Source organism: Rissa tridactyla, chromosome Z (assembly GCF_028500815.1).
Source record: "Rissa tridactyla isolate bRisTri1 chromosome Z, bRisTri1.patW.cur.20221130, whole genome shotgun sequence".
NCBI classification, from domain to species: Eukaryota; Metazoa; Chordata; class Aves; order Charadriiformes; family Laridae; genus Rissa; species Rissa tridactyla.
Window position 1 is genome coordinate 34112612 of NC_071497.1, and position 26853 is coordinate 34139464.

General features: G+C 43.2%; 2 protein-coding genes across 3 annotated transcripts; both read right to left on the bottom strand.

Annotated features, from left to right (window-relative positions):
* Positions 1-5060: 5060 nt before the first annotated feature.
* ATP5ME (ATP synthase membrane subunit e) lies at positions 5061-7482 on the bottom strand. Its single transcript, XM_054185388.1, has 4 exons — positions 7324-7482; positions 7088-7142; positions 6690-6788; positions 5061-5197 (listed from the first exon to the last, which is right to left on the bottom strand). The coding sequence occupies exons 1-4, from the start codon at positions 7357-7359 to the stop codon at positions 5172-5174; spliced, it is 216 nt and encodes a 71-aa protein (XP_054041363.1). The 5' UTR covers positions 7360-7482; the 3' UTR covers positions 5061-5171.
* A 3870-nt stretch (positions 7483-11352) lies between these two features.
* TMEM175 (transmembrane protein 175) lies at positions 11353-25818 on the bottom strand. Of its 2 annotated transcripts, XM_054185385.1 has the most exons (10): positions 25621-25818; positions 24683-24721; positions 23469-23566; positions 20439-20490; positions 19179-19214; positions 17911-17994; positions 17104-17268; positions 16110-16188; positions 14200-14341; positions 11356-13650 (listed from the first exon to the last, which is right to left on the bottom strand). In XM_054185385.1, the coding sequence occupies exons 1-10, from the start codon at positions 25783-25785 to the stop codon at positions 12990-12992; spliced, it is 1521 nt and encodes a 506-aa protein (XP_054041360.1). In that variant the 5' UTR covers positions 25786-25818; the 3' UTR covers positions 11356-12989. The 2 variants fall into 2 exon arrangements, with proteins under 2 accessions (XP_054041362.1, XP_054041360.1); XM_054185387.1 differs by lacking the exon at positions 17911-17994 and having other exon boundaries at positions 11353-13650.
* Positions 25819-26853: the final 1035 nt, after the last annotated feature.

Consider the following 26853-nt stretch of genomic DNA (forward strand, 5'->3'; position numbering starts at 1 on the left):
CAAATTTGTCATATCTAAGCCTGTATCTGTTAGGATATCAGAAAGAAATCTGTGGGTAGGGATAAAGCATGAAAACTGACCATAGTAAACCTTTGAACTGCTCAAAAAAGTTATGATTCCATGTAAATCCAAGAAACGTTCACGGAGATAACAGTTCTGCGCTCGCTTCGAGAATTTGAATAGGTTGCTGCTCTAAAGCATGGAGCCATTTGTGCAACACCCAGTAGCTGGCATCTGCATGAGCAGGATCCACGCTGTGCGCTAACCAAGGCTTCGCTCTGTAACATGCCATTGCAAGAAGACAGCGTTACCATTACCCATTACCATTCCAGTTACAGTTATCCAAGCAACCTGAATCATGGCATCTCCTAAATTTGTTCTGTTTTGCCTCGTAATGCCAATGTTATTTTAGGCAGTCCTCTTCTGGTCAGTACCAACCCTCCTCCCTTTCCTCCTCCTCTTCTGAGATGTCTGGTTTTTAGATTTCCCTCCAGACTTCCAAAGACTGATGACTTGTACTCTTTTATTTCAGAGAAAAGTTAGTTTTCAGGTTCATTTGTCCAACCATACTAGAACACTCAGTTGCATTCTTGTAGCAGTAGAACGATCCTTCCCTGCTCCTCTCTCTCTGTCTCTCTTTTTTTTTTTTAAAGTGTTTGGAGATATGTTTTGCTGGGGATTTTCTTCTTCTTCTATTACTTCTGCTACCTTCAGTGCTTTCAACCTTCAGTATCTTGTTTTGCATTACAAAAATACTGCAAGTAAAAGGAAAACTAGAGCTACGGTTGTACCTGGTGATCATTTATCTGTGTCTCAATATAGTAAGCAGGATGTAATCCTCTATCACTATGGGGCAATTCTGTGAGTGGCAAACTGTCTTTCAGGAAAATACGGAAACCTGTCCACTTGCATGAAAGCTAAATATGCCACTAGTAATGACTTCGTGCTGTATGTCTCAGTATCATTAAGAACCATGTAGGAGGCTTTCATCATACAGCATATAAAGTCAAACAAGTCATTTTTTTTCGGTAGGAAAAATGCCACAAGACTATCATATTGCAGTGTGGTGAGCCGTGGGCTTTTAAACATCACCACAAGCTGCTGCACACTTAAATGTTGAGAAAAGTTCCTTGTGTCCTCACACGTTTTCTGGGAAATAAAGCCAGGAGGCTAATCTTCCTGCCTTCTGTGCCCAACGTGAGGTGCTTGGAGCACCACAAGATGCTCCAGCAGAGCTCCTCACATCAGGATCGCAGGATGCCTGCCCAGCAGTGCTGGTGGGACCTGGGGCTGCGGGCGGCTGTGCCCCATCTGCCCACACGCACCTGGGAGCGCAGCTTGCCCTGCACAGCATCGGGGTGGGCAGGCGGCCGTGTATTTCCGAGGGGGACCATGCATGCGTGTGGTGGGGTGTTTGGACACAGAGGGTGGGGTGCCAGTGAAGGAGGCTGTTTCTCGAGGATGGCCCCTTTCCATGGGAGCAGGAGGGTCTCTGAGGCTTCCTTCTGCAACGGTGGTGCTGGGACAGCCCAGGAGCCCCACCGGAGCGGGGACCTTGCGTGTGTGTGGTGCAGGACACTGTGCCCTGCCAGTGGGGACAGGGCAAGTCTCCCCCTTGTCTCCACCACCATCTCCTGCATCCCTCTCCTGCTGGTCCCCTGACTGCTTGCAGCACCTCGGGCGCCCCAGGCAGTGCACACAGCTCTGCCACCCATACCCGTTATCTTAGAGCATTTCTGCAGGTCATCTGTCACGTGTCCCAGCTGCTCTGCAGCTGACTGCCTCTCATGTCGCTGTGGGAAGCCACTTGCAGCAATCAGAGGGCAGCAAGAGAAACAGCAAGCCAAGACCCTTAATTTTCCTTTTATTTTGCCCTTGCACTATATCTGTTTCTGGTAGGATACAGTCTGTCGGTAAAACTTTTTCCCTGCAGCTTAATCTCAGGGGGTGCAGAGTCCTTGCCCGCTTGCCTGCCCGGTGAAAGCACTGGCAAGACAACATACAGCTGCAGTCTGAGATTATCCAACCGTAAAGTGCAGGGTAAGTCTTGACATTCATCCATGGTACCCTGGGACAGGGTACCCAGCCCCTCGTTTCCCAGGCTGGCCCATCCAGGGAAAGCATTAATGACGCAATGCAGTGGCCCAGAGAGGAGCAGCTGGTGGGAGAAAACCCTTCCCTCCCCATACCCGAGGACATGCTGTGATGAGATGCTTCATCTGCTGCTCCCAGTCTTTTCATCTGGCACACACAGCGTGTCCAGCCCTGAGGTCCGGGCAGCCTGCCCTTCGTTTTTGGCCCTTACTGTGGCTCTCACACCCACTGCCTAGCATCTGAGGGCAACACTGGCTTTCTCCTACTATGCAAACCAGGTGAGGAAATTAAATTTTTTTTCAAAATAGTACAATCTAACCACATAGCCACTTTGCCTAAAGATTGGGACCACTTTCCGGTCAACGATCCCTCCTAATGTTTCTACGTCTTGCTGCACCATCGCAAGCACACCACTTGCAATTTGCTTCCCACTGCAGGTATTAGACAGATGCGGGTGAAACCTGGCACAGTTCCTACCTGCAGTGGTGCCCCCCTAGCAGCTGGGCGCTGGCTGCCTGGACTTACTTGGGCATGAAGAAGGGAAGGGCTAATAAACAGGTTTTTCCAACATTTTCCCAGGACTGAGAGAAAAGTGATGTCGTTGCAACACAATTACAGTAGAGGTCTCCTGACCAATCTACTCCCTATTGAGTGCTGTAGCGTAATTTAGCTCTGCTTCTGGCATATTTGACTATACCCGTGGAAGTGTTTTCACATCCGGCCTGATGCAGCTCTCCCGTGGGAAACGAGAGGCAGCCTCTTTTGTAAGCACCTCACTGATGGAGGTAATGCGTACAGACCTCCATTCCTACTTTTGAAAGCGGAGGGGCAAGAGGTTGGGGAATTTAATATCCCTGTGAGACTGCCAGGGGAGGTTTGTCAGGAGCTTAGGGGTGGAGAGTAAATTTTCCCTCCATGCAGGAGAAGGAGCTTGCCTGACTGGGGAGCTGCCAAGCGATTTTTAATGCTGTGGCTTGGCCACCATCTGCTTTTGCAGATGGAAGGTGTAGGACAAGCTGACTCAAGACAGGACCTCTTTGTTCTGCTACTGAAAAAAGAGCATGTGGGTGCTGTTCAGCTGTTCCCTCTGCTGGTGGTGGGTCATGAGTGGAGATGCCTGACCTGGCACTGCCAGAGAGGTTAGAACACATACAAGGTCTCTTCTGCTGGCAGAGCTGTGAAGATGGCAGTTCCTGCAAAGAGGGAGGGAAAAACTGGCAGAGAGAGTGGAGACCATGGTCCGATCTTCAACCACCTCTTGCAGACCTTGGAGAATTATCACTCTTTTCCCAGCTGGCCACAGTCCAACCCCAGCTAAGGCTGGGAAGTGCTACTCCCTTCCCAGGGAGTCAGGACAGGAACAACTCAACCTCCTCTCAGTTCTTCAAAGGAAGAGATGGTACTGAATACTGCAGGTGGAGTATGAACCCCAGATCCACTCTCCAGCCAGACGGGTTGCATGTCTTGGCACTCAGCAGGGCAGCTTTGTCCTTCCAGCAGCTCCTGATCCTGTGTAAGAAAACCTCCACACAACCCAGAGTACTGGATACATGTAAGATTTTACTGCTGTCTGGGCTGAATGTGGCTTGCATCATCTATCACAAATGCTTGCAAGAGAAAAGTCTTTTTTCCCTGTACCTCTTCCTCTACTCCTTCCACAAAACCTTAAGGTTTAAGATATGGGTAAGATTAGGAAAAACATTCAGTAGAGAGAAACTCCCTCTCAAGCAGCAGCAGAGCACTGAGGAGTCAGACAAATCTAGTTCCAGCAGAAGAAAAGGTGGCTGCAGTGTTTTTGAGACTACGGAGGAAACATGGGGGATCTTTGCTCTCACACTCTGAAAGGCATTTTCTTATTGCTTCCTTCCTCATCTTTCCATTCTCAGTCAACTGGTCTCAGGTTGACTTTCTGCTTCAGTTTTTACCACTTTCCAAGAAAAAAATGCCTTTCAATAGAACTATCTGCCTTCTCTTTCAATTCAAATATGATTTTGTTATATTTAATTTCCTTATACTCCATAGGACTGCTTTGTTAGTTGAGAATGTGCGCTGGTAGTTAAGGATTTATTTATTCCAAATCATAATCTAGAAGAGACTGTATACTTAAGAGTAATTAGTTTAATAAAATGTTTCCTGAAAGACTGCTAGCGCTTAGAAAGATTTAGGTCGGAAACCACTGTTCCAGCTGTCTTATCTGCAATGTCATAAAAAGGAAGCTAGCCACTGTCCAAATAAGAAACCAGACCCCCTGAAGCAGGTACGAGTATTATCTACAGTGAGCAAAACAAGAACACGAAACAAGTCGCTAAACATGATTTACAGGGATAGGCATTTTACCTTCTTCTGGGACATCTGAGGTCTGTACAGCTGAGGAGGTGCCTTAGCAGCTTACATGTGAAAAGCAACTTACTTTCACATTAAAGGCAATTAATTCTTTAAACGCCAGTCACCTGCATAGCCAGTCACTTATAAAAGAGACAGACAACATTTTGACCATAACTTGTTCTCAGTTTTGGGAAACAACATTTGACCATTTGTTAAATCTGAAAAAAGTATGTATTTAGAAACATCTGACTAGTGAGTCAGCACTAACTCCTCAGATCTCAGCATGGGCTGATAAGTCACAATCGAATTGGACTGCACTGTCAAATATAAGAATCATGCAACAATCCACTGCGATAACAAAGCTGAAAAAAGATGACACCAACTCCCCAGTTGAGCCAGTTAATAAACAGATTCAGGCAACTAGTGCCATGCCGGCCTTCCCCACCTGCCCATATATATTAAATTTTATGTATTTTCTGATCACAAACATTACCTATGAGTAGTAGGTGTAGTGTCTGGCTGGAAGAATACAAGAGTGTTTCAGCCGCAGCAATGGACAGCTTATGACAAATGCTTCCTGTCGCATTCTGCAAGTACTTCCGCTGCTGCTCTGTGCAATTCACTCAAAAAATACAACCTGAAATGTTCCAAGTACTTTATTGATAGAACAGCATGCAGAGTCCACCAACCACTGAACAGTTCACAGCCTAGCCATGTACTTCCATGTGTGAAATTAAGATCCAATCTTCTGTTCATTTCAATATGGACTCTTCACTTGCTAGAAGGGAAGAAAAAACAAACATCGTTAGGACTACTCGTCACCCCCATGTAGTACTAAAATATGAAAGCTTTAGTGGGATCAAAGGTAGATTTAAGTATTCCATTTCTTTCAAGCCAGTTTTTATGATTCCCGCTTCTGCTTATTCAACAGAAGTATATTTCATTGCTTTGGGGTAAAGGCACTTTTTTCACTTACTCATTAGTAAATGACAGTTTTCTGAACTTACAACTCAAATAAGCCCAGAAAAAGCTATCACTACAGATAAGTCCAGCTAGCAATCTTTAAAGAACAATCTTTTACAACTGTGTTGCACTGAATGAAGTTTTAACAATTGCTTTTCTAATGGAAAACCGCACCAAAATCACCGTTGGGAAAGCAGACCGGTCATTTGTGAGCCACTTCTAAATAGATAGAATATTCTAAAGAAACAACCACAGAATTCTATCATTAAGTGGAGCTGCAACACTACCTCCAAAAATACAAAAAGTCTTAGCTAAACTAGAAAACATCTGACAGACTCATTTATTTAGTTCATTACTATGTATTTATGATGGTAGAACAGCTGTGAAAAATAGCTTTCTAGTGAGTGATACAATTCATCAATGTGCATATTTGATTTTATATACTTGTAGTTCATTTCATTTCACAAGGTTTTGTTCAACATTAGTCTTGTTTAGGACAACGCAAATGTCACTGTTTCCCAGGGAAATAGTTTCAAAGTGTGCAGCTACACCAAGAACAGCCTGAGTTAATATTAAATTTTCTTAAAAATTCTTCTTAAGTCCACTTAAAATAACCTAGGTGAATTCAGTCTAGACAGCACGCTCCTCTGTAAGGCAGACGGAAGAATCCTCTGTTATAAGAGCACAGGGCAGCCAAGAAATAACCCCATGGACAAGGTAAAGCATGCTGCAGCAGGAATACTATATGGTGGAAGCTAATGATAAAAAAGCAGTAATACTAATCCCAATTGATTACTTATGGCATGTTCTCTTCATCTGAGAGATACAACAAACAAAGCTGACCTCTCACACTATGCTAGTGATACCACTTAAAAGTCTGTGCTGCAGTTACAAGCAGTTGCCTGCAACTTCTGGTTTAGATCATCAGTCACATTTGTGAGATTTCTATATTGCATGCAAAAAAGGGATCATGGGTTTTCTGCATCCAGCTGAATAAGGGACATCTGAGTACAGTTAATATTCTGTTCCAGTTATTCATCGCAGAACAACCAGCAACTTTTAGCAGTTTGTTTTCTCAGTGGAAATCTGGATAGCCATTTAACAAGTCCTAATTGGTTGCTTACATTTTGAAGAGCTTGTCAAATAGCAGCAGTCCTTATCCTTCACAAAACCTTAACCACTGGGTCTGCAGTCCATTGGCTGTAAGCCCAAATTTCTCCTAAAAACACTGCAGTAAACTGGCATTCCACCTGCAAGCCAGTGTGTACACTTCAGCATGGGATGTGTATATTAAATTAAGGGACTACCTTCTGCAAGCTCTTTTGCAATCCGCTCAAGTTCTTCACGTTTCTTTTTCTCTTCAGCCTCTATTCTTCTCTCTTCTTCAGCAATAGGCTTTAGGTAGTCTGTCATTAACACATTCGCTTTAAGACATAATTTCTCGAACCTTGGCACAAAGCTCTGCACCTGTTAACTCACTTAGTAACGAAGAAAAAACAGTTTCGCCGGCGCAAAGGCACATTTCATACGAATCTGTGACTACAAACCAGTAAATGCCCGTCTCCGAAGGCCACCTCGGCGCGGGCCCGGGGCGGGGGAAATGGCGGCCGGGCTCGCGGCTGCGCGGCCCGCACCGGCCGCCTCAAGGTGCCCTTGCGGAGCCGCACCAGGGAGGGGGAGAGGCCGCCCGCGGCGCCGTACTCACCGTATCGCTTCTTGCCGTAGATCATCCCCACGAGCAGGGCCGAGTACCGGGTGAACTGCGGGAGGCAGAGACAAGGGCGCGTCCTTCACTCGCTCACACGCACAGCCAGGCCAGGCCCCGCCAGGCCCGGCCCGCCACCTGCCCGCCCCGGCCCGTCGAGGTCCCCAGCCGCCCCCCCGCCCCAGAGCGCAGCGCAACAGCCGCGGGGTGCCGTGACACCCGCCCACCGCCCTCACCTTGATGAGCGGCGAGACCTGCACCGGCGGGATCATCCTGGCGGCGGTGGCGCGGCGGCCGGAAGTGACGGACGCAGGGCGGTGGCGGGACGGGAGGAGCGGAGAGCTCCGCCCGCCGGGGCGGGGGTGGTGCTGCCCGAGGCACGGCCCCTGCCGGGGCGGCGTGGGCGGCCTGCGGAGTGTTTTGGCCGTGGCGCTACGGATTGCGGTGTCCGGTCACGCGTCGTATCACAGAACGGACCGTGGTAGCTCCCCCGCGACAGAAAATGGCAGAGCCGTCCCTCGTCTGCCGCGGGAAGGAGCGGGCTCGGCTTTTCCTCTTCGCCCGGGGCGTGCCCCGCAGCCTCGGGGAATGGCGTCGGGAGCCCTCCGCGGTGTCGCCCCCCGTGGCGGAGGAGGAAGGAGGGGCGGGGAGAAGCACCGGCCCCTCACACGGCGGCGGGGACGGCGGATTCGCGCCCCGCGGGGGCGCTGCCGGCGCCGGTGGCGGAGGCGGTGCGCGGACAGCGTTCGCCGTGTCCGGGCCTGAGGGCGGAGGGCGCCTTAGCAGAGGCGGCGAAGCACTCTTCTGGGTTTGGTTCTGGAGCCTGAACGAAAGCATGTCGTTATGTGCCGGGCAGTTAAGAAATCTGGATGATGTTTCACATTCTCTCATAAAACTGAGGAATGTGAATCTTTGCTGAGTGTTCATTAGTGCCGCCATTTTCGAACCCTTGCGTAATGTTAAACATACGCAGTGAAACAGTAAGGAGATGGTTATTAAACTCCCTGGCAGCTAATTGCCTGTGCTGTTTTCTGCTAATCGAGCTACAGGTAATTGAAATTCACTAAGAGAGGTCTGAAATGTTTCTCTTTAGGGAGCCTGTTGGAAGATTCTCAGATCCATTTGTAGTATCATGAAGTTTTTTAATTATTGTTGTATGTCCTGTATCAGCAAGACCTGAAAGTGCTTTTATAGATGGAACATATATAATCTATCACTTTTTTTTTTTTTTACATTTCTTTATTTACTTTCAGTAGCAAGAACTCTGAGAGACACTTGGAGCAATACAGATGAGAGGTCACGGGTGGGTGGATATCACCTTAGTTCCCAACATCACTATCCGTTGTTAATGCCATAGTAATTCACCACACAGCTTAATGCCAAGTCAGTAACGAGACAGCGAAGTTACTAGTGGCACAGTGCTTGCTTATTTAGCCACTTCTGTCCAATGCGTGTCCAGATGAGAGTTTTAAAATCCTTAAATACGTGACAGTGGCATGATTTTAATTAAATGTTATAAATCTCCCAAACACAAAGCAGCAGTAGTAGTAGTAGAACTAGGAGTCTTAGTGCTGATGCGCAAAGAGAACACACACTGATTTGAATATTGACATTTGCAAAACTAGAACCCAGTCTGGCATTTCTCCAGATGCGAGCTTACGAGTTTTAAAAGCAAACAATTCAAGTTAGATCATATATTAGCCAGAAGTGTTTTTCAACTTAATACTACAAAGAAAAAAGTTGCAAACTCTGATGGTCTGGAATTACCTCATCAGTTATTCTGAAACATACTGGATGTTTAAACAGAAAGCACTTAAGTCTCTGAATTAAAATCGCTATTACTCTTCATTTCTTTTGATGATACACAGAACGGATGTTCTGGTCTCCCCCTACTGATGCAGTGGGCAACCTGGACTACAAGTCGTGATGCTACACCATCACACATGGAGAAGAAAAGAAGGCATAAATGGCACCATGTAGTTACCTACAGTAAAATCTCAAATCATAAGCATTAAGAGAGACTTGTGTATTTTCTTCTCACCACAAAAACATGTATCTTTGTGGCCCAAAGTAGCAAAGAAATAGGTCACGGTTACCTGGCACTGGCCTGAGTAACCCCACAGGTTACCAAGCTGAAGGCTGCAATTGAGCTTTGCAGCCTACTGTCAAGTACCCTCACACTGAAAAAATGAAACTGTCCAAGTCCAAAATTCCTGGTGACTGGCTTTATTTTACTAAAAAATCCAATCTCAAGAGCTGCTCTTGGTTTATCAGATGCCAAACAATAACTTTGACTATGTCTGCTCCAAACTTACATGGAAGTTTAAGTTGTAAGAAACAGCTTCATAAGTTGTGAGAGAATCATTTGCACTAACTCAGTTGTTTTCAAATAAAATGGAAAAAAGTTACAAACCCTTTACAATGTTTATAGTGATTAAATACAAATCCTGTCTCTGCAAAGAATTCCAGCTATGACTGTTATTCTTTTAAAGTAAATTAAGAGCTCCGTACGCTACAAACTGAAACTGCATCCTTCAGCAGTCTTTAACAGAATTTTTCAGCTAGCACCATTTGTTATGGAAGGCAGAAGTGACAGCACTGCAAGTGGCTGTTAACCATCTTCTAATGTCCTGAATGGATTAATCTTGAACGCGAATCCATTAACAAGGCCTACTGGTCTGAACAAACAAAACAGCCATCATTATGGAACCACAATTTTGAACTGAGAGACCAGGGACTTCTTGAACCCCTCCCATGCATGCCCACATTTTTTCTGACCTGACCTATTTAGTGTAGGAGGCAGTTGTTCCCGACTGGCAGTACCACCATCACAGGCAAAAAAAATTCAATGTCATTAGAAGGGAAGTTTTACTAGAATGTTTTGCTGCAATTTTACTTCTTCACTTTCAGGAGATTTTATTTAATTAAAACCATTATTCTGGCAAAGAAGGCAAGCAGCCTCCTGGACTTCAGAAAAGTGCCACTGTCAGGTCAAGGGAGGTGACTGGGGAGACCATACCCAGCCTGCTGTGTCCAGCTCTTCCCTCCCCAGTAGAGGAGAGATGTGGACATTCTAAGGCAAGTCCACCAAAGGGCAATGGAGACTATGCAGGGACAGGAGCATCTCCCATACAAGGAGAGTCTGAGAGAGCTGGGACTATGCAGCCTGCAAGAGAAGGATCGGGGGGGATCTTATCAATGTTCACGAATACCTGACAGGGAGGAGCAAAGACTGAGCCAGACTCTTCTCAGTGGTGCCCAGTGACAGGATAAGCAGCAATGGACACAAACTGAAATACAGGAAATTCCTTTTAAATGCAAGAAAAAAGAACCCTTTTTTTTTTTTTTTACTCTGAGGGCAATTGGATATTCAAACGGGTTGACCTGTTGAGTGGTTGTGGTGTCTCCATTGGCACAAATGCTTAAAGTGTGACTGGACACCGACCTTAGCAACCATCTCCAGCTGACCCTATTTTAAACAGGAGGGCTGGACTAGACAGTCTCCAGAGGTCCCTTCCAACCTCATCCATTCTGGGATTCTTACAGTCATTTTAAGTGTTTCACTTTAATTTTTCTAGAGACAAAAACCTGTGGTCATTAGTAATTCTGTGAAGAACAGCTAGTTAGTTTTGGGAATGTTCTTTCTACTTGAGATCACACGACTCAAATTAATGCCTCATTCTGAAATGCAGTTTGTTTCTCAAGAACTTACTAAAACTATAAGAATGATCCTAAACCAACTCTGTTTATACAAAACCTCAGGTCAAGTTTGTCCTCAACTTTAGATTCTGAAGTATTACTAAATTTGGGTTGAATAATAGTATCTTGACTACAAGCAAATAAAAATAATTTTTCTTTTTGAAGAGCAAATTACTGACTTGCAATTGGGGGGTGGGGGGGAAAGGAAAAACGCATTAGTTAGCCTGTACAGTTCCTTGTAGTATTTATACATTGCAGTTCACTGCTCTTCAAAGCATCCCTGTAAGCACTGGACTGAAACTCCTTCAGTTTCAGGTCTCATTTTCTTTAAGTACCAATAGAAGTAGAATCAACTTTTTTTCACATTGCATTAAAAGCTTTTGGGTGTTTCACACAAAATCACGGAATGCTTGAGGTTAGAATGGACCTTGATGATTTTGAAGGAGAAAAAATAAAAAGATGTCCGGCATATTGTTTTCAACTGTAGACATCAGACCTAAGTTTCACCTGCAGAGCAGAAATAAAGGGCTAGAAGCTTTTGTTTTTTCACTATTGAAATTTATTACAAATACACATGTTCACTGCTTATTATGTGCCCGCTGCACATAAAGAACGATAAAGAACCAAAAGTGCTTTTATGAATACCAGAAAAACCCTGCAATACACAACACAATGCAGGATCCTACTGCAAGTCATTTAACTTCAACCAGGTATAAAACCCCTTGAGTATCTGAACGTACTCTCTCACAAGATGCACATAATGCTAAGAATTACGTATTGGTACCAAGGTGCTTCAAACCAAAAGCACAAGTGCTTTCAAGACTGATCTTAACTAAAACATGGTATCTGAATTTCTTTTCACTAATAATTACTCCAGGCATACTTTGCCACAGCGTTTTTAAATTAATTTTTTTTTTAAGAGGAACAACAAAATCCCTCAAATGCCTTTAAAGATGGCATGCAAGTTATCAGGCACTAAGACAGTTCAGGACACAAACTAATGGCTCTGACAAAAAGAAATATAAAGGCTTCCAGGGCAGCCAGAGGCTAGATGACTTTGCCCACTCCTACTGTACAGCCCTCCTCTGGGTAATGTTTGATAAGCATAAAGTTTATCAAACTGTACATAAGGGAAAAAAAATTCAACATGCCATGGACAGGAACTTCTACAGGGTTAGTTTCTTTTGCTGTTGCTGAGACTCAGAAATCTGTGGGATCCCTTAGTTAGGCTCTACTTAGGGAAAAACTCAACCCCCTTATGTGATGGGGAACCCTTATACATGGCAGGAAACCCTCATACTCTCTCTGAATATTACATCATGCCTTCAGAATAAAAGAAGGATGTTACTTTCAATAGGCATGAAAACAGACAGAAAAAGCCTGAGAAATCCAAACCTTTCATTTCAGATCAGCACCTGCTTCAGAACTGAAAATAAATTTACCTCTATTCCCACAGCTCTCCAAATCTCTTCCCTGGGAGGTATTAAAGCTAGTTCAAACATTGGATACATAGCCACGTGAATCCCCATTTGTTAAATACATCCTTTTTTGAAAGAACAGATATGGCTGAAGAACTTGTGTTTGGGTATTGTGGAAGACTGCATATGGGTCACAATTACAACTCCCATCTAAACTCATGCTCAGAGCCATTCAAACACAAGCAGTTTTCAAAATGCTATCACAAGCTTGTGACTATGCAGAAGAGACATTGTAACCATTAAAAAAAAAAAAAAGGTAGACACCAGCAACCTCTATGCACAAATGTTCTACCATGATGCACCATCCAGAAATCCGGACGTCGCTGTGTCTTCCAAGCCTCACTCCCTATCTTACAGTAGCACAACCACCTTCTATACCTGTGTTTGGCTGCTGTAATGACTGCCATACATCAGAAAAAAGGCCATTTTGCGGGGTGTCTGTTTATGCACTTCTTAATCAATCATCACTGCAGGTACATGTCAAGCACCATTTTTTTCCAAAAGGGTAATTCTAAAGGAAGGGGAACATGCTTTTCTTTGTATCCCCTATTTACCCAATGTTTTCAGTTACAGGTTTTGGAGAATGCATGACCAGTAAAACTTAAATATGCCCCAGTTATGGCCAACGCGGCTTTGGTTTAGATCGATACAATCCACACATGAGGATAATGCAAGTTAGAAGAACTGAAGTTAATGTTGTAACTTCACATGCACTGCGCAGAAATTTAGGACAGTGTTTCAGTAGGAGACAAACACGCCTCCTCTTCTTCTAACAATACAACCTTCCGTCCGGAGAGAGACATCACGGACTTTATGACAGTTAAAGAAATTCTAACAAAAATGCGCAAGGCAAGAAAAGCAAATGGGATTACAATCTGCATAAGATGGAAAATTGCTGTGCTAAATTCACTTAACAAACATGTCAGAAAGAAGGCCCCAAGGCTTACACAAGGGTAGAGAGCCAGCTTAGCAAACATGAAGGCATGCTCCTTGCCACCATATCTAGCAAAAGGATGTAAAGTTTCCCTTTCATGGAGGGCTGTAGTCCATATTGCAAACTGAAATATGCTGGCAAAGAAAGTGATAACACAGCTGACTTGAATGGCTTCTATTTCATTGTGAGACTTCTCTGCAAATTCACTGGTCAGCTGGTAAGCTAGTGGAAGCCCACCAATGAAAGCCAACGAAAGTATGTTAAGCAGTCCCATTAATCGTGTAGCTTTTGTTACATAAAGGAAAAGCGAGTGATGGACAAACCAGAGGAGACCAATTGTTACAAATGAGCCAAAGTATGCAAGGTAGTTTGGCCCATATTCACTTAAAGCTTCAAGAAGGCTGCCGTGGAACTTCTCCCTAACTTCTCTGGGATCAGGGACGTTGTCTTCACTGTGGAGAGAAAACTTACTTTACTTTGCATATTACTGTTATAAAAACACACCTGAAGCAACACTGAACTATTTCTTTACTCTGAGCAAGTAGGAAACAACTGGCATCCACTTTGTAGTTCTCACTCAATTTGGAACTTAAAACAGCATTTCAAACAACAGCTCTGCAAATAAATTAGATCTGAAAGGAAATCTAAAAGTAAATTGGCATTCCTGTAGGTTAATTTAATAAAGTTGCCCAGCTTTTGTTGATAAAAGCCTTTTCTCTGAAAACATGACTAAACAAAAAGGAAGCTTTGTTCTTCAAGATTCCCCACTCCAACATACATTAAATAGACTGATGATCACTAGTGCTGAAATGTGGGCGTAAGAAGTATCTTTTGTTTGTGTTCTGTATCTTTCCAGAAAAATCACACTTAAAGTAACCACTGCAGGTTTTAGAACTCAAAGACAATGTTTGGTTAATTTTATTTCCTCAAATATCACATAGAGACAAAAGTTAGTCTTATATTTAACAACATAAAGTGTAAGAGGCAACACAAAGCCTTACCATATATCCAAAATGAGCAGGGTTGCTACAATAGCATAGACTCCATCACTAAATGCTTCTACCCGTTCCTTACTCAGAGGCTCACTGAGGTAAAAAGTGAAGCTTTCTAAGCTACGGTGTTCCTCCTCTTCATCTCTCTGACCTGGAAACAAATCCAGATGTTTATTAATGAAAGACAAAATCAGGTAGTATAAAACAAGGTAGTTAAACAACCTACTGTGACCTCCCTTTCTCCTTCTCCCCACCTGCCAAAATCTTTCTGTAGAAAGAAGGGTGCTGTTCATCCACACAGGTCAGTCAGTCCACTATTTTCAGCAGCTGTGCCTCTCCCTGAAGTTCATGTTGCTTTCAGGACAACAAGCGCTTCAGGGACAAAAAAGCTCTGTCCTTTAAACTGTATGGCAGACCATTTCCACCAAGTGAATAACGACTTCAAGCTGTAATTGAACAAAACATTTGAGCTAAAAAAAAATCAGATGCTGTGTCTCAGGAAGCGCTAATAGCTATAGGTCCTCTGAAACAGTGTAGAGAACTTATACTGCATGGGAGAAAAAGATCACTTGAGCACGGGGGCTGCACCGGGACATCAAATGGTCTGCTTTAAAATAAATTCAGTCTTTGGTCAAAAGGTGGGGCTCTGGAGCTTTCATAGAAATGTCAAACACATCCCTAAAGACTGGACTCTGAACTGCCCAGCTAGCCAGGCTGCACCACTTCAGGAGTATAGATGGGACAAAGAAAAAGCTTACAGCTTCCAGAGGAAGTAAGAAGAAATGAATTAAAAGTAAGCATAATCACTGCTCAGTCAACAGAGCTGTAATTTATGTCAGCCATCTGACGGGGTGAGATATATACAGACATGACCTGACTGCAAACTGCAGTGCCCCCACTGCTGTAGGCACAGGCAATATTTGTATGTGTTTATTCTCTCGCTCTGAGAGTCAGGCTGTTGCCATTTCAGAGCATTTCTGCCTCCCTGTCTATCTTTGCTGCCACATGGGGGAGGAGTCAAAAGTATGTTCCCACTTGCAGTGTATACAGATTGACTTGTACCAGGCTGAACAGCAGCAAAACAAAGGTGTTATTCTTCTGACTCACCTCGGGAGCAATAATTGCAAAGACATGATCTATTCAGTGTTTTTGTGGTCAGTTTATATTGCTCTCAAAGAGTGACACTCCATGTTTTGTATGCGTAGGTTGCATGATACCACCCTCATTTATTTTGGTTTGGCATTGGCAACTTCCTTCTCAGCAGAGTTTAAGAGCAGCTCTGGCTGTTACTGTGGTTGTGCAATTGTTAGCGCTGACACAAGGAGGACAGAGAGAACATAAGGAGCATGAGGGAAGGAAGCATGGATTTAGGCTGACTTTAGCCATGTGTGAAGGCACAGCTTTAGACCACAACAGTTAGATTAATGAGATGTAACACCCTAAACAATTAATTACCCTGAAAAAGCTTAATTTATAGATGCTTTGCTTGCCAGTTTGAAAATGTGGGACCATACAATATGGCTGGGAAGAAAGTGATACAGGCATAGAGCTTGCTTCCTACATTCTTCAATTCCCATGCTCCCTTTTTAGGAGGAAAAGGGATAGATAGCCTGCAGCCATCATTCATGTACTTGTATGTGTGTGCATGCACATGCATATTCAGGACAAACTGGAGAGGCTTTAAACTCATAAATGATCTTTAAATGTGTTTTGCCTTACACAAATCTAGTCAAAAATTAAAGGAAACCAGGGAGCGAGGGAGAAACTGCTTGGGAGCATGGCAATAAACCCCAAAATCACTATGTCCCAAGACTGAAAATGGAGGTAGAATTAAAATTATTTCATTTCAGGCTGTTTGGATAACATGTTGACAACCTAATAATGTATCTGAACATACTCCTATGAATATGGTTACTCACCAACAATCTTGGTTTTACACCAAGTAATGAATCGAGTGAGATGTGGAAAAACGATTACCAGCCCAAGAAGTACATAAGACTATGGAGAGGAAAACGAACACAGTTTAAATTTAGTTATCAAAATATAAATTACAAGTTTAATATGAACTATTACTCTCAATCTTTAGGTATAATCACATTAACAAAAACAAATCTTGATTTTATGACATGGGAAAGGCTCATCTGAAATGCACATGCACCTCCTGAATACTGCATGTGCACCCTAATACTGCTTTTTGGTAGATAATTTAGTACAGTAATGAAGCAAGCTAAATGAAGGAGCTAACAAAAATGCAGTAATAACCTCTTTGGAAGTTGGAGAACTATCACACGTGATCTTTATGGGTCCTTTCCAACCTGAGATATTCTATGATACTTCTACTTGTGTCCCAAAGATACCTCAGTGGGCCTTAAGTGGTTCATAGGCTTTGCACAGGTCTAAGCACAAGAGCAACTTGCAGACTAATTTCACTGTTATTAATATCAAAAGAAATTACACTAGTGAACAAGGCGAGGGATAAGAGGGTGTAAAAGGAAAACATATTTTCAGTTAAAATTAGGCCTTTTCAAGTTTGGACTCATAAGTGACCCCTTTATCAACAGCAACCTGATTCCTCGCAAATTTGGGGGTTATTTAAACACTGCTAATTCCCATGGAATCTTTCTCAAAATTCAGCTAAATTCACCTTTTCCTAAAGAAAAAGACAGATGAAAGGAAGCTCAGGATACATCCAGAAACTACATTTCAGTGCCAAGTGGCGGTTTTGAGAAAGACAAAAGCTGTTAATAAATGACACCTTCAATGTGAAGTAGCAGCCATGATTACACCACCACTGAAATGGCAACTGAGAAAGTCTGCATATTTAACATGAACATCATTACTTTAATACATGGTTCTGAATACAACTAATATAAACTGCTGCATCAAATTTTTCAGCTAACTAGGAGAACTTACCAAAGGAATAAAGAAAAAAGAAAAGATGGCTGCTAAAAAGCATAAAAGTGGTCCTCTCAGGATAATCTTTAAGATATGGCGTTTATAGAAATTCTGATTTTCAGACACCTGTATCTGTTGATTCAGTAAGTGTGGGTGATAGAATCCATACACTACTATCACAGCCTGCAAGGAGAAGAGCATTACTGAAATTATTACATAGTATATGCAGTATTTCAAATATAAAACTATAAAACTCCAGAACACTTTCAACCTTATTTTTCACTCCCACATGGATGGCTGGTCCTAGAAGCTCTGAGATTTCACAATACACTGCATGTCAAGATTTTAGTCTCCTCTGCAGAGCTTGCCATAACCATGGATCTTCTATAAAGAGGAATGAAGACCTCCACAATAAGGAACGGAAAGTGACAAGGAACTGCACCAGGAGAAAAACTGTGCCATTGGATCGAGGTTTAAAGCCTGTTCACTCAGCCACTGCTGCATGGCTCAGCAAGAACCTCAGCAGGAAAAGTCAATTGCTATTTCTCCAACGCATTTTTAAAGAGTAGGAAAGGAATTACTATTCTGTGAACTTTGAGATCAGCTGATTTAGTTGCACAAGTCAGCTTCACAGGACAGTGGCAGTGAAAACTTTCATCTTATACACAGCTACTGTATTTTCACAACAGGCACAACTTTGAAAAAGAATGCTATACAAACAAAAAAGGTATTTAGCAATTTAGATCCATAGTTAAGAAACACAGTTTTAGTTCTACCCAAGAAAATCTGTTTAAATGTGAAAATGTAAATGGATAGCTCCAATACCTGTATAAGGCCGATGACAACAGCACAGACACTGAACAGAAAAATGCCAAAAGGTACCTCTGGAAAGGAGGCCATTAAAGAAAACTAGAAAAAAATGCAACTAGATCAAGCATTTAATTAATTAGCAATGTAGGAATAACAGTAGAGAAACAGAAGCACTCTTTATTCAATACTGAAACTCAAACCCCCAAATAATACTTTGCATTTCAACATAATTCCACTAAATGCAATTTCTAGCCACAAATACATGCAGGCATCCCAACCAAAGCCATCTGGAGAGATGGGTTTGCTCTAATGTTGGTACCACAAAACCTTTAACTCTCTGACGCTGTCTCCGTAGTCACTACAGACTGGCTTGTAGCTGAGCATAAAGTTTAACAGTGTTTTCAGTGGACAAGATGTTCATAGCTGTGAAAATTCTTGATATTAGGATACCTTTTTGAATTTTTCAATTTCCCTGCCTCCATGACTCCCTGTTGTACTAATTTCTGCATCTTCATTAGGGGGAAAAAAGAAGCAGGGAGTAGTATTAGGGTAATATTGACAACTTTCCAAAAATTATTTCAGCTTCAAGGCAAAGTAGAAAGTATGTGCTATTGCTGATAAAGATAATTTTACTGACCACAGCCTTATTCTTTCCAGACCAATACATAACAGATATATCCACAGAGAAACAGGTGTATGTCATATAAAGGCATTTTAAGCAACTGTTTTGTTCTGCTAATATGGTGTTCAGTTGCAAATACTCTTGCTAGGTCTAAAGGTCATTGAACCAGAAATTCTGTAAAACATCAAATTTGGAGATTTAAAAAATTAATCACTGGAATCAACCTTGCTAAATAAGTCAAAAGCAATAGCAAAAACTCTGTCTAGATCACAAAAGGAAAATGTTCTGTCATCTAAAGGTGAATTTGAAATACAGCTTTAGTTCCCTTACAAGTTGCAAAATTCTCATCGGGCAACTTTGACATTTTTCAATACGGTTGCTTTTTAAAAAGAAATTATGTGAAACTATGATTTTTCACTATTATAATTTTTCTTCTAGCATACTCACTTTCTGACAGGTCTATAACATGCAGCAATCGGAGTTATAACATGACCTCAAGAATTTTTTAAAAAGTGAGCCATAATTATTATTACGGATTTAGGGTTTATACTATAACAACACTTTTTCTTGGCTTCTGAATACTTTGGTAAAGTCTTTCCACATAAATAAAGGAAAAACCCCTGTAATTTAAACATATGTCAAATTTTTAAAAAGTACTTACTGTGTATGGCAAGAAAGTTATGATCATCATACAAGCCTAAAAAAGAAAAAAGCATATTGAAACACTAGGCCAAATACAAAGCAAGCATTAAAGATGTGTCCAGAGAATGCAACACAAACAGATCAAATGCTCGTTCTGCGTCATTAAAAATGAATAAACTTCTGAAGTTGCTGAGCTTTGACTGTAACAAACAGCTAGTTCTGCACGTCTTCCATGTTTGCTAGCCAAACATGGCTAGTACAGGCTTATTTTAGAAAGCACTTTGTTACCAATACCATGGGTAAAAGTTTTCTATGCTTCTTAATAGACTTCTTTCTAAAGTAGCAATGCCAAAAGTACCACACCTCCTTAAGAGGTGTTTATGATTTGTCAAAAACATTAATCTCTGATCACAAATATTTCATATATAAAAAAGACAAATTAAAAAAACCAAAACAACACACCTCAATCACAAAGAAATGCATTGCTTTGAAAGCTACCTTAGATAAGAATTACATGTCTTAAGCTTGTAACATAATTTCCTGCAGTGTTATCTCATGGAGTTTACACTTAGCATTTTTATTAACAAAATAATTAAATTAACTGCATGGTTGCACACTGTCAGAGGACAGAATTTTAAACAAAATAGCAAAATACAAAGCTCTAGCTGAAAGCAAGAATATGTTCAGTATTGCAGCATTCCATTACAACTATTAGTAACCAAGATATTACAGGGTGGTTCATTAAAAAACGTACTCAAATAAATGAAGAGCTTTTAAGAGATACGATTTAGGCAAGTGTAAAGCTCAAAACACTGATTCAGAGATTGGTCTCTCAGTGGTATTTTTTGAAAGATCATATAATTCTGTTTCAAAGAAGCTTCAGAATGCATTTCTGAGCAACTGAAACGGAGAAATGACTGAAAACATAAGTGTAATTCAAACCTACCCAGTAAGATTTTTTGACACAAAAGACATAGCATTTAATTTTCTTAAGCCTGGAGGACAGATACTTCAGCTGGACACAAATGAACAGTTAAAAGCTTTTGCCGTAGGTTCCTCTTCCGTTCTCTCAAATGAACTTCAAGACTAAGCTGTTGCTGAGTTTCTTTTCGCTTATAGTAAAACATGTGGAAGTTAAAAGCAATTTAGTTATCAATCAGCCACTTTGGCAAGCTCTTTGTATCTTCCCGACTTGGAAATTTGAATAGGTACACACAGACTTAAGAAAAAGTGACCTGTACTTGCTAGTTAAACATCTAGCGTGTCTGACAAGACTCACCAGATTTAGAAGAGCGAGGACATCGTCTATAAGCTCTATCACCTGAAACAACCTGTCAAGGCAAGGCAAGATATCACGAATAAGCCAGCTCCCAAAATACATTTTACAGCAACGCATACAAATTGTATATTTATGGTATTATAGGGGAATCTGATTTCCTTTGCTCCAGGATTTATACAAGTAGTCCGGGTGCTACCAAACTCATTAGCTCAAACATGGAAATAATTTTTTAGAAAAATTTGAAAAGCGAGATACAGTCAAGTTCAATCATGGAGCACTTACTAAGAACATAATTTCCATTTGAAGGACAAATGGCATATGATGCAGCAAACTAACTCCCCTCTCCTTACTCTATCACTCCTCTATACCTGAAGTTATATATTTACTTTGAAGTAAACGTCACCATTGTTAACAGCCAATTCAGATGTGAAGAAGTGATCCAGATGTCAGTTCTGACCCAGCAAGTCATATACCAAAAACGAAACAAGGTAGTGAGCTACAAATGGATATCATTCCTTGGAAAATGGAAGATATGGGGGTGATTTGGGAGCAGGGGTTGATGACAATTCTCTGGAGGACATGCCACTTCACTATAGAATGAAATGCAACCAAGTGACAGCTCAGGCTACTGGTTTGCTTTTTCCCATGGCAGTTTTGTTCCACACCAGCTCTATGTTTTGCCACCTGACACACTCAGGACAGGACAGCCAGCAAACTGCTAGTAAGGTGCACAAGGCTTGGGAGTCACAGGATGTTCAATTCATCACCCGTTTACTTAAACACAGACAGAGCCCAGAACTAACTGGAGACTGAAGACTGACAGCCTGTGCTCACTGCTCAAAACAATGCTTCTGAAGCATGAACAAAGGCAGACTTTCACCAGCAGGCACTGTTCACTGCTCACACAAGAATATGAACAAGCCCATTTGATGCTCCAATGTCAAAATAAAAATACAAGCATCAGACTGACTTTTAGCATGTCAGATGAAGCAATGTTCTGTAGGGATGTGAGCCCTGCAGTAGCACTGCACAGATCTTCCAGAGCAGATCCAGATGTTCAGAGTCTACCCAGAGTCTCAGATTTTTCTTTGTCTCATATGCCATTATGAAGTGCTATTATTCTGGTTTTCTCTGAGTTAAAACTCAGAAGTAGAGCAGAAACAAGTTCACATTGTTACAGACATCGAGTATTTTCAGCATTTTAAGGCTTAAATTTTTTTCTCCTGAAGATATGGCATAGTTATTATTACACAAAGAAAATAAACATTTCTTCCAAACTGCTCCACACCTTGTTAATGAAATTCCTGATCCACAGAAGTGTCACTTAGAATCAATAGAAGTAATCACTGTAAGAGACAGCTTGCAAATTCCCCAAAACAAATGGTGAGAGACAGAGGGAGGGGGAGGAGGCCCTCCTTCAATGTCTCAGAACACTCACAAGGAGATAAATAATGCATCACTGGTGTTCAAAGAACTGGTAAGACTAACAGGAGCCTGAAAAGCCGTGGGGGGGACTGCCTTGTGAAGACAAGATAGTTCTGCCACTTGTGTGGTGAGCTTGCTAGTTCTCTGTTCTCAAGGCCATCGTGTCTGATAAGTGAACTTTGCTTCGTTATCCGCAAAATGCATATGAAAGCACGTACCCTACATATGCTAATGAAGATGACAGAGATCATGCTAAACTTACATGACTATGTCACTCACCTCTCCACCCAAATCATGCTCCACGTCACCTGGGAGGGGGAAAAACCTGAGATGAGGCTGCCCCATAACAAGTGGAGCAGGCTGTGCTAATTCAGCAAACATAAAAGGGGAAAATAAGCGCCCCTAGGGAGAAAAAAAGAAGATCGTGCGTGGGAAGATTTTTTTCCCCAAGAGAGATTATGACTGGGAAGATTCCCTGAAATGACGCTGGAACCGGGACTGGTGATCTGTTTATCTCTCTCTGCCTATCTCTCTATCCGCTCCTTTTCCTTTTCTCTTCTCTTTTAAAGTTACTGCTTGCATACCAGTTGCTAAGTAACAACCTTAAGTACCACTTGCCATAAATTGTTTTGTAAGTAACATGCTAAGTAACGACCTTAAGTACCGCTTGCCATAAATTGTTGTACACCTGTTGTTAAGTAACACAACGCATACCTCAGCGCTTGCCATCATTTGTTATATGCCTAACCAATTATTGTGGAACCTAGTTACTAATCTAATAAATGTTTGTATACAGACCTTGAGATTTGTCTTACCTTAGTCCATGCCATTGGGGATTTATGAATCTAAGTCACTTACCCCGCCCCTGCTTCCTGAGAGTGGGCATGACAATCACCGTCCACAAAACCCTAAACTACTCAAAGGTTGTGTATCAGCATTTACTGATGCAACCAAAGAAAAGCAATGTGATAAAAGCACTGACATGAAGTATCAGCTTCAAGTATTGAATTACAGGTTGCACACTTCCATTAGAATGCAGTCAATCCCCTTACTTAAGGTAAGAACATAGTGACATTTGTAAATTTCAAAATTCAAACAAAACTTGTCCCGATTCCAGTGTGATGCCTGCATGTCAATTTCCTTTTAACTATCAGGACACGGGCAGGTGTCTGTGTCCGCAGCTCTATAAAATGCAGCATTTGCAACATTACAATTGATTTTGTAAGAACCACTGCTGAGGACTGAGAGACAAAAGTTTTAGGCCAGCTGTTTCAGTTCCTCTATTCATGTAGCACACAAGTTACAAAGTCATGCTTCTTCAGCACAGTTAGTTTAATTTCACCTAGAATATGAAGTAAAATGAAGAGTAACTCTAATTGTAAAGATATATAATGGTTGTGGTTCTCTGTATCACTGTGTCAGTAGTCTAAGAGTGCACTTACTCACTGCTTAGGGTAGCATTTCTTTACAATTTTTATATTATCCAACAAAAGACAATTCAGAAATATATCATCAAGAAAGAAATGTATCAGACACATGGTTCCCTCCTGACCTTTTAAACAATATTTTTTTCTTTAACTTTGGAGTTAAACGCTGTCTTCCTACCTTACATGAGCAGCCCATGCCACTGTGACTATTAAGAAGGTCATCAAGTAGACTGCAATTTTTGCTAGAAGAAGTTGCTGAACACTTTCACCTAGTTTCTGAAACAGAGATGCACAGAGACAGAGAAAGGAAAGTTAAATGTTACATGTGAATTATTAGCAACATCTGCAAATAAGGCAGGACATGCAGTCATGAAATAGATTTTCTGAAAATGCAGTTCTCTTCCAACCATCTTTTTACTACCACGCAGAGGAATGAGTTTATTAGACACTTTTAAGTACGCTGAAATGTGTAGTTAGTGGCATATGACATACCAACACATCTCTTCAATCGGTAGAAGGGCTTCCCAAGGCTCTGTTCACCTTATGATTCATTTATACACCCTCTCATCACTGTTACTGTGATAATGCATTTCAGAGGACAGCTGGCCACAAATGCTTCTTTTATTTCCTTTGCACTGACTTCTGGAGTAGAAGCATCACACAGCTTTTCATGTGATGATTGTGAACAATGAGGAAGGGGAGAGCTTAACCTCAGAAAATTTTGCATATGCCACCACAATGGCTTAAATAGACTCACGTGGCATATTTGCCATGTTATGGATCATACCTGAGTTTCCTAAACTAAATAAGACAAAGTATTTGCATCTCGGTCTGTTTTTAACAGCAGAAAAATAAACTGTGATAAAAAAAAACCCTGTAAACTTTCTCAAATGATTATTTTATGTTTCCTAACATTCCTGTTTCTTTCAAAATGATTTTATTTTCTGTAGTCTTCTTTTTCCACCTTTGCTTATTCTGATTACATTTATTACTAACCTGATTTTAAAAACAGCTTTCAGCTTCCACTATATAAGTGGCATCTCTAAGTGATGATGCGTTACCAAAAAGAGCAGATGCTTTCTGAAAGATGTTTTGGTCAGATGGGCAATTCATTGTTCATACGAAAATAAGTGGATAAAAGCTAAGGCCTACAATATACAGCTCATTCAGGCTTTATATCACAACTTCGGCAGATTACACAGATCTTCAGTATTTAAGTTCTTCACCCCAAGTTCCAGCTGCTCCCCTTAGGGGAATTTTCTGTTCGCTTTAATGTTACTTAATGGTTTGAGCCTTTTGAAAGTCTGGAACTTGAAATGAAGTGGGGGTGCTAAGAATGCTACACATACTTGCAAAGACGTGAGAAACAACAAAACAATAGACATATGATACCTGATCAGGATGTATTTTCGTGTGAGCCACGGGCAAAATCTGAAATAACAAAACCTTATTAGCACGACATTCTTTTCCTTATTGAGATCTTTACTAAAATCTCAAAAACATCAGGTGGACACAAATATTCCCGGATCACGCAGCCACCCACAGCCTGCAGTTCTGTAGAACAGAATCACAGAATGGTTTAGGTTGGAAGGGATCATTCAGTCCAACCCCCCTGCCATGGGCAGGGACACCTCCCACTAGACCAGGCTGCTCAAATCCTCATCCGGCCTGGCCTTGAACACTTCCAGGGATGGGGCAGCCAAAACCACCCTAGGCAACCTGTTCCAGTGTCTCACCACCTTCACAGTAAAGAATTTCTTCCTAATATCTAATCTAAATCTCCCCTGTTTCAGTTTAAAACTGTTACCCCTCATCCTATCTCTATGCTCCCTCATAAAGAGTTCCTCCCCATGTCTCCTATAGGCTCCCTTCAGGTACTGGAAGGCTGCTGTAAGGTCTCCCCGAATCGCCCTCCGGCCGCCCAGGGACCACGCCGTTACCTCCCCCCGGCACCGGGCACCGCTGCCCGGGGACGGCCCGCCGCGCTCGCCGGCGCCCGCCCGCCAGCCAGCCCCCGACACCGGCATTTGACGGTAGCGCTGCAAGGACGGGGCTGGGCGGAACAGGCCGACACGGCTCCTCGTCAGCGCCGGGCAGGCAAACGCGGGGACGGGGTACGGCCGCAATCCGCGGGGACCGGGACAAGCTGCGGCTGCCCGGCGACTTTCCCTCACGCCGCCCAACGGCAGCCCTCGGGCCTCGCCGCCCTTCTGGGCCTCCCCGCGGCGCCACCCCGATGCTGCCGCCGCCGGCCCAGGTTCCGCGGTGGGGCCGGGTCGGGCAGGCCTCGCGACGCGACTGGGCCGGGCCGGGCCGGGCCGGGCGCTCACCATCACCGTGGCGATGATGGAGAGCAGCGCGTCGCTGTAGGCCAGCAGCCGGTGCGACGTCTGCGTGCTGCTCCCCAGCTCCAGCTCCAGCCCCCGGCCGCGCACCGGCTCAGGTTCCGCCGCCCCGCCGCCGGAGCCCGGCGCCGCGACGCGCGGAGCCGACATGGCCCCGTTGCGCTTCGCCGGCGGCAGGGGGGGTGTGGGGGGGGTGAGGGAAGGGAAGGGGGGGGCGGCCGTTGGGCGGGGCGGGGGCGGTGCTCCCCCTTCCGCGGGGCTCCGTGGGGCGGCAGCGCCGGCCCCCGCATGGGGGCGGGACTGCAAAAGTCGTGAAGTTCAGCAAGGCCAAGTGCAAGGTCCTGCGCCTGGGTCCGGGCAATCCCAGGCACAAACACAAGCCGGGCGGAGAATGGACTGAGAGCAGTCCCGGACTGCATCAAAAGAAGCGTGGCCAGCAGGCCGAGCGAATGATTCTCCCCCTCTGCTCTGCTCTGGGGAGATCCCACCTGGAGTACTGTGTCCAGCTCTGGGGTTCCCAACACAGGAAAAACAGGTCCAGAGGAGGGCCACGAAGGTGGTCAGAGGGCTGGAGCACTTATGCTATGAGGAGAGGCTGAGAGAGTCGGGGTTGTTCAGCCTGGAGAACAGAAGGCTCCAGGGAGACCTTATAGCAGCCTTCCAGTACCTAAAGGGGGCCTACAGGAAAGAAGGAGAGGGACTCTTTATCAGGGAGTGTAGTGATAGGATGAGGGGTAACGGTTTCAAACTGAAAGAGAGTAGACTTAGAGTAGATATTGGGAAGAAATTCTTTTCCTGGGAGAGTGGTGAGACACTGGAACAGGCTGCCCAGAGAAGGTGTAGATGCCCCATCCCTGGAAGTGTTCAAGGCCATGAGGCTTTGAGCAGCCTGGTCTAGTGGGAGGTGTCCCTGCAGGGGGGTTGGAACTAGGTGGTCTTTAAGGTCCCTTCCAACCTAAACCATTCTGTGATTCTATGACTGACTCCTCGTGGGTGCACTGTGTGGGTAGATGGAGGAGCGCTTCCAGGAGTAACTCGTGCTGCTGTTGGAAAGAACTAAACACATGTAAATTAAGGGTGGTGTTCCTCACATCCAGGAATGTCTGTGCTGGTGTCCTGAAATCTTAAAATTGATGGCTGATACAGGTGACTGAGTTGGTGGGCTCCAGGGGGAAGAAATAGTGTTATAAATGTGTTGATGTGTTACATGCCACCAAA

Coding starts and splice junctions, on each gene's coding strand:
- ATP5ME (XM_054185388.1), bottom strand. CDS start 7,359: ATGATCCCGCCGGTGCAGGTCTCGCCGCTCATCAAG. Junction 7,143..7,323: donor AGGTCTCGCCGCTCATCAAG/GTGAGGGCGGTG, acceptor TGCCTCCCGCAG/TTCACCCGGTACTCGGCCCT. Junction 6,789..7,087: donor CTACGGCAAGAAGCGATACG/GTGAGTACGGCG, acceptor TGTTAATGACAG/ACTACCTAAAGCCTATTGCT.
- TMEM175 (XM_054185385.1), bottom strand. CDS start 25,785: ATGTCGGCTCCGCGCGTCGCGGCGCCGGGCTCCGGCGGCGGGGCGGCG. Junction 14,342..16,109: donor GTGTAAAACCAAGATTGTTG/GTGAGTAACCAT, acceptor ATTTGTTTCCAG/GTCAGAGAGATGAAGAGGAG. Junction 13,651..14,199: donor CTGCTCATTTTGGATATATG/GTAAGGCTTTGT, acceptor TTCTCTCCACAG/TGAAGACAACGTCCCTGATC.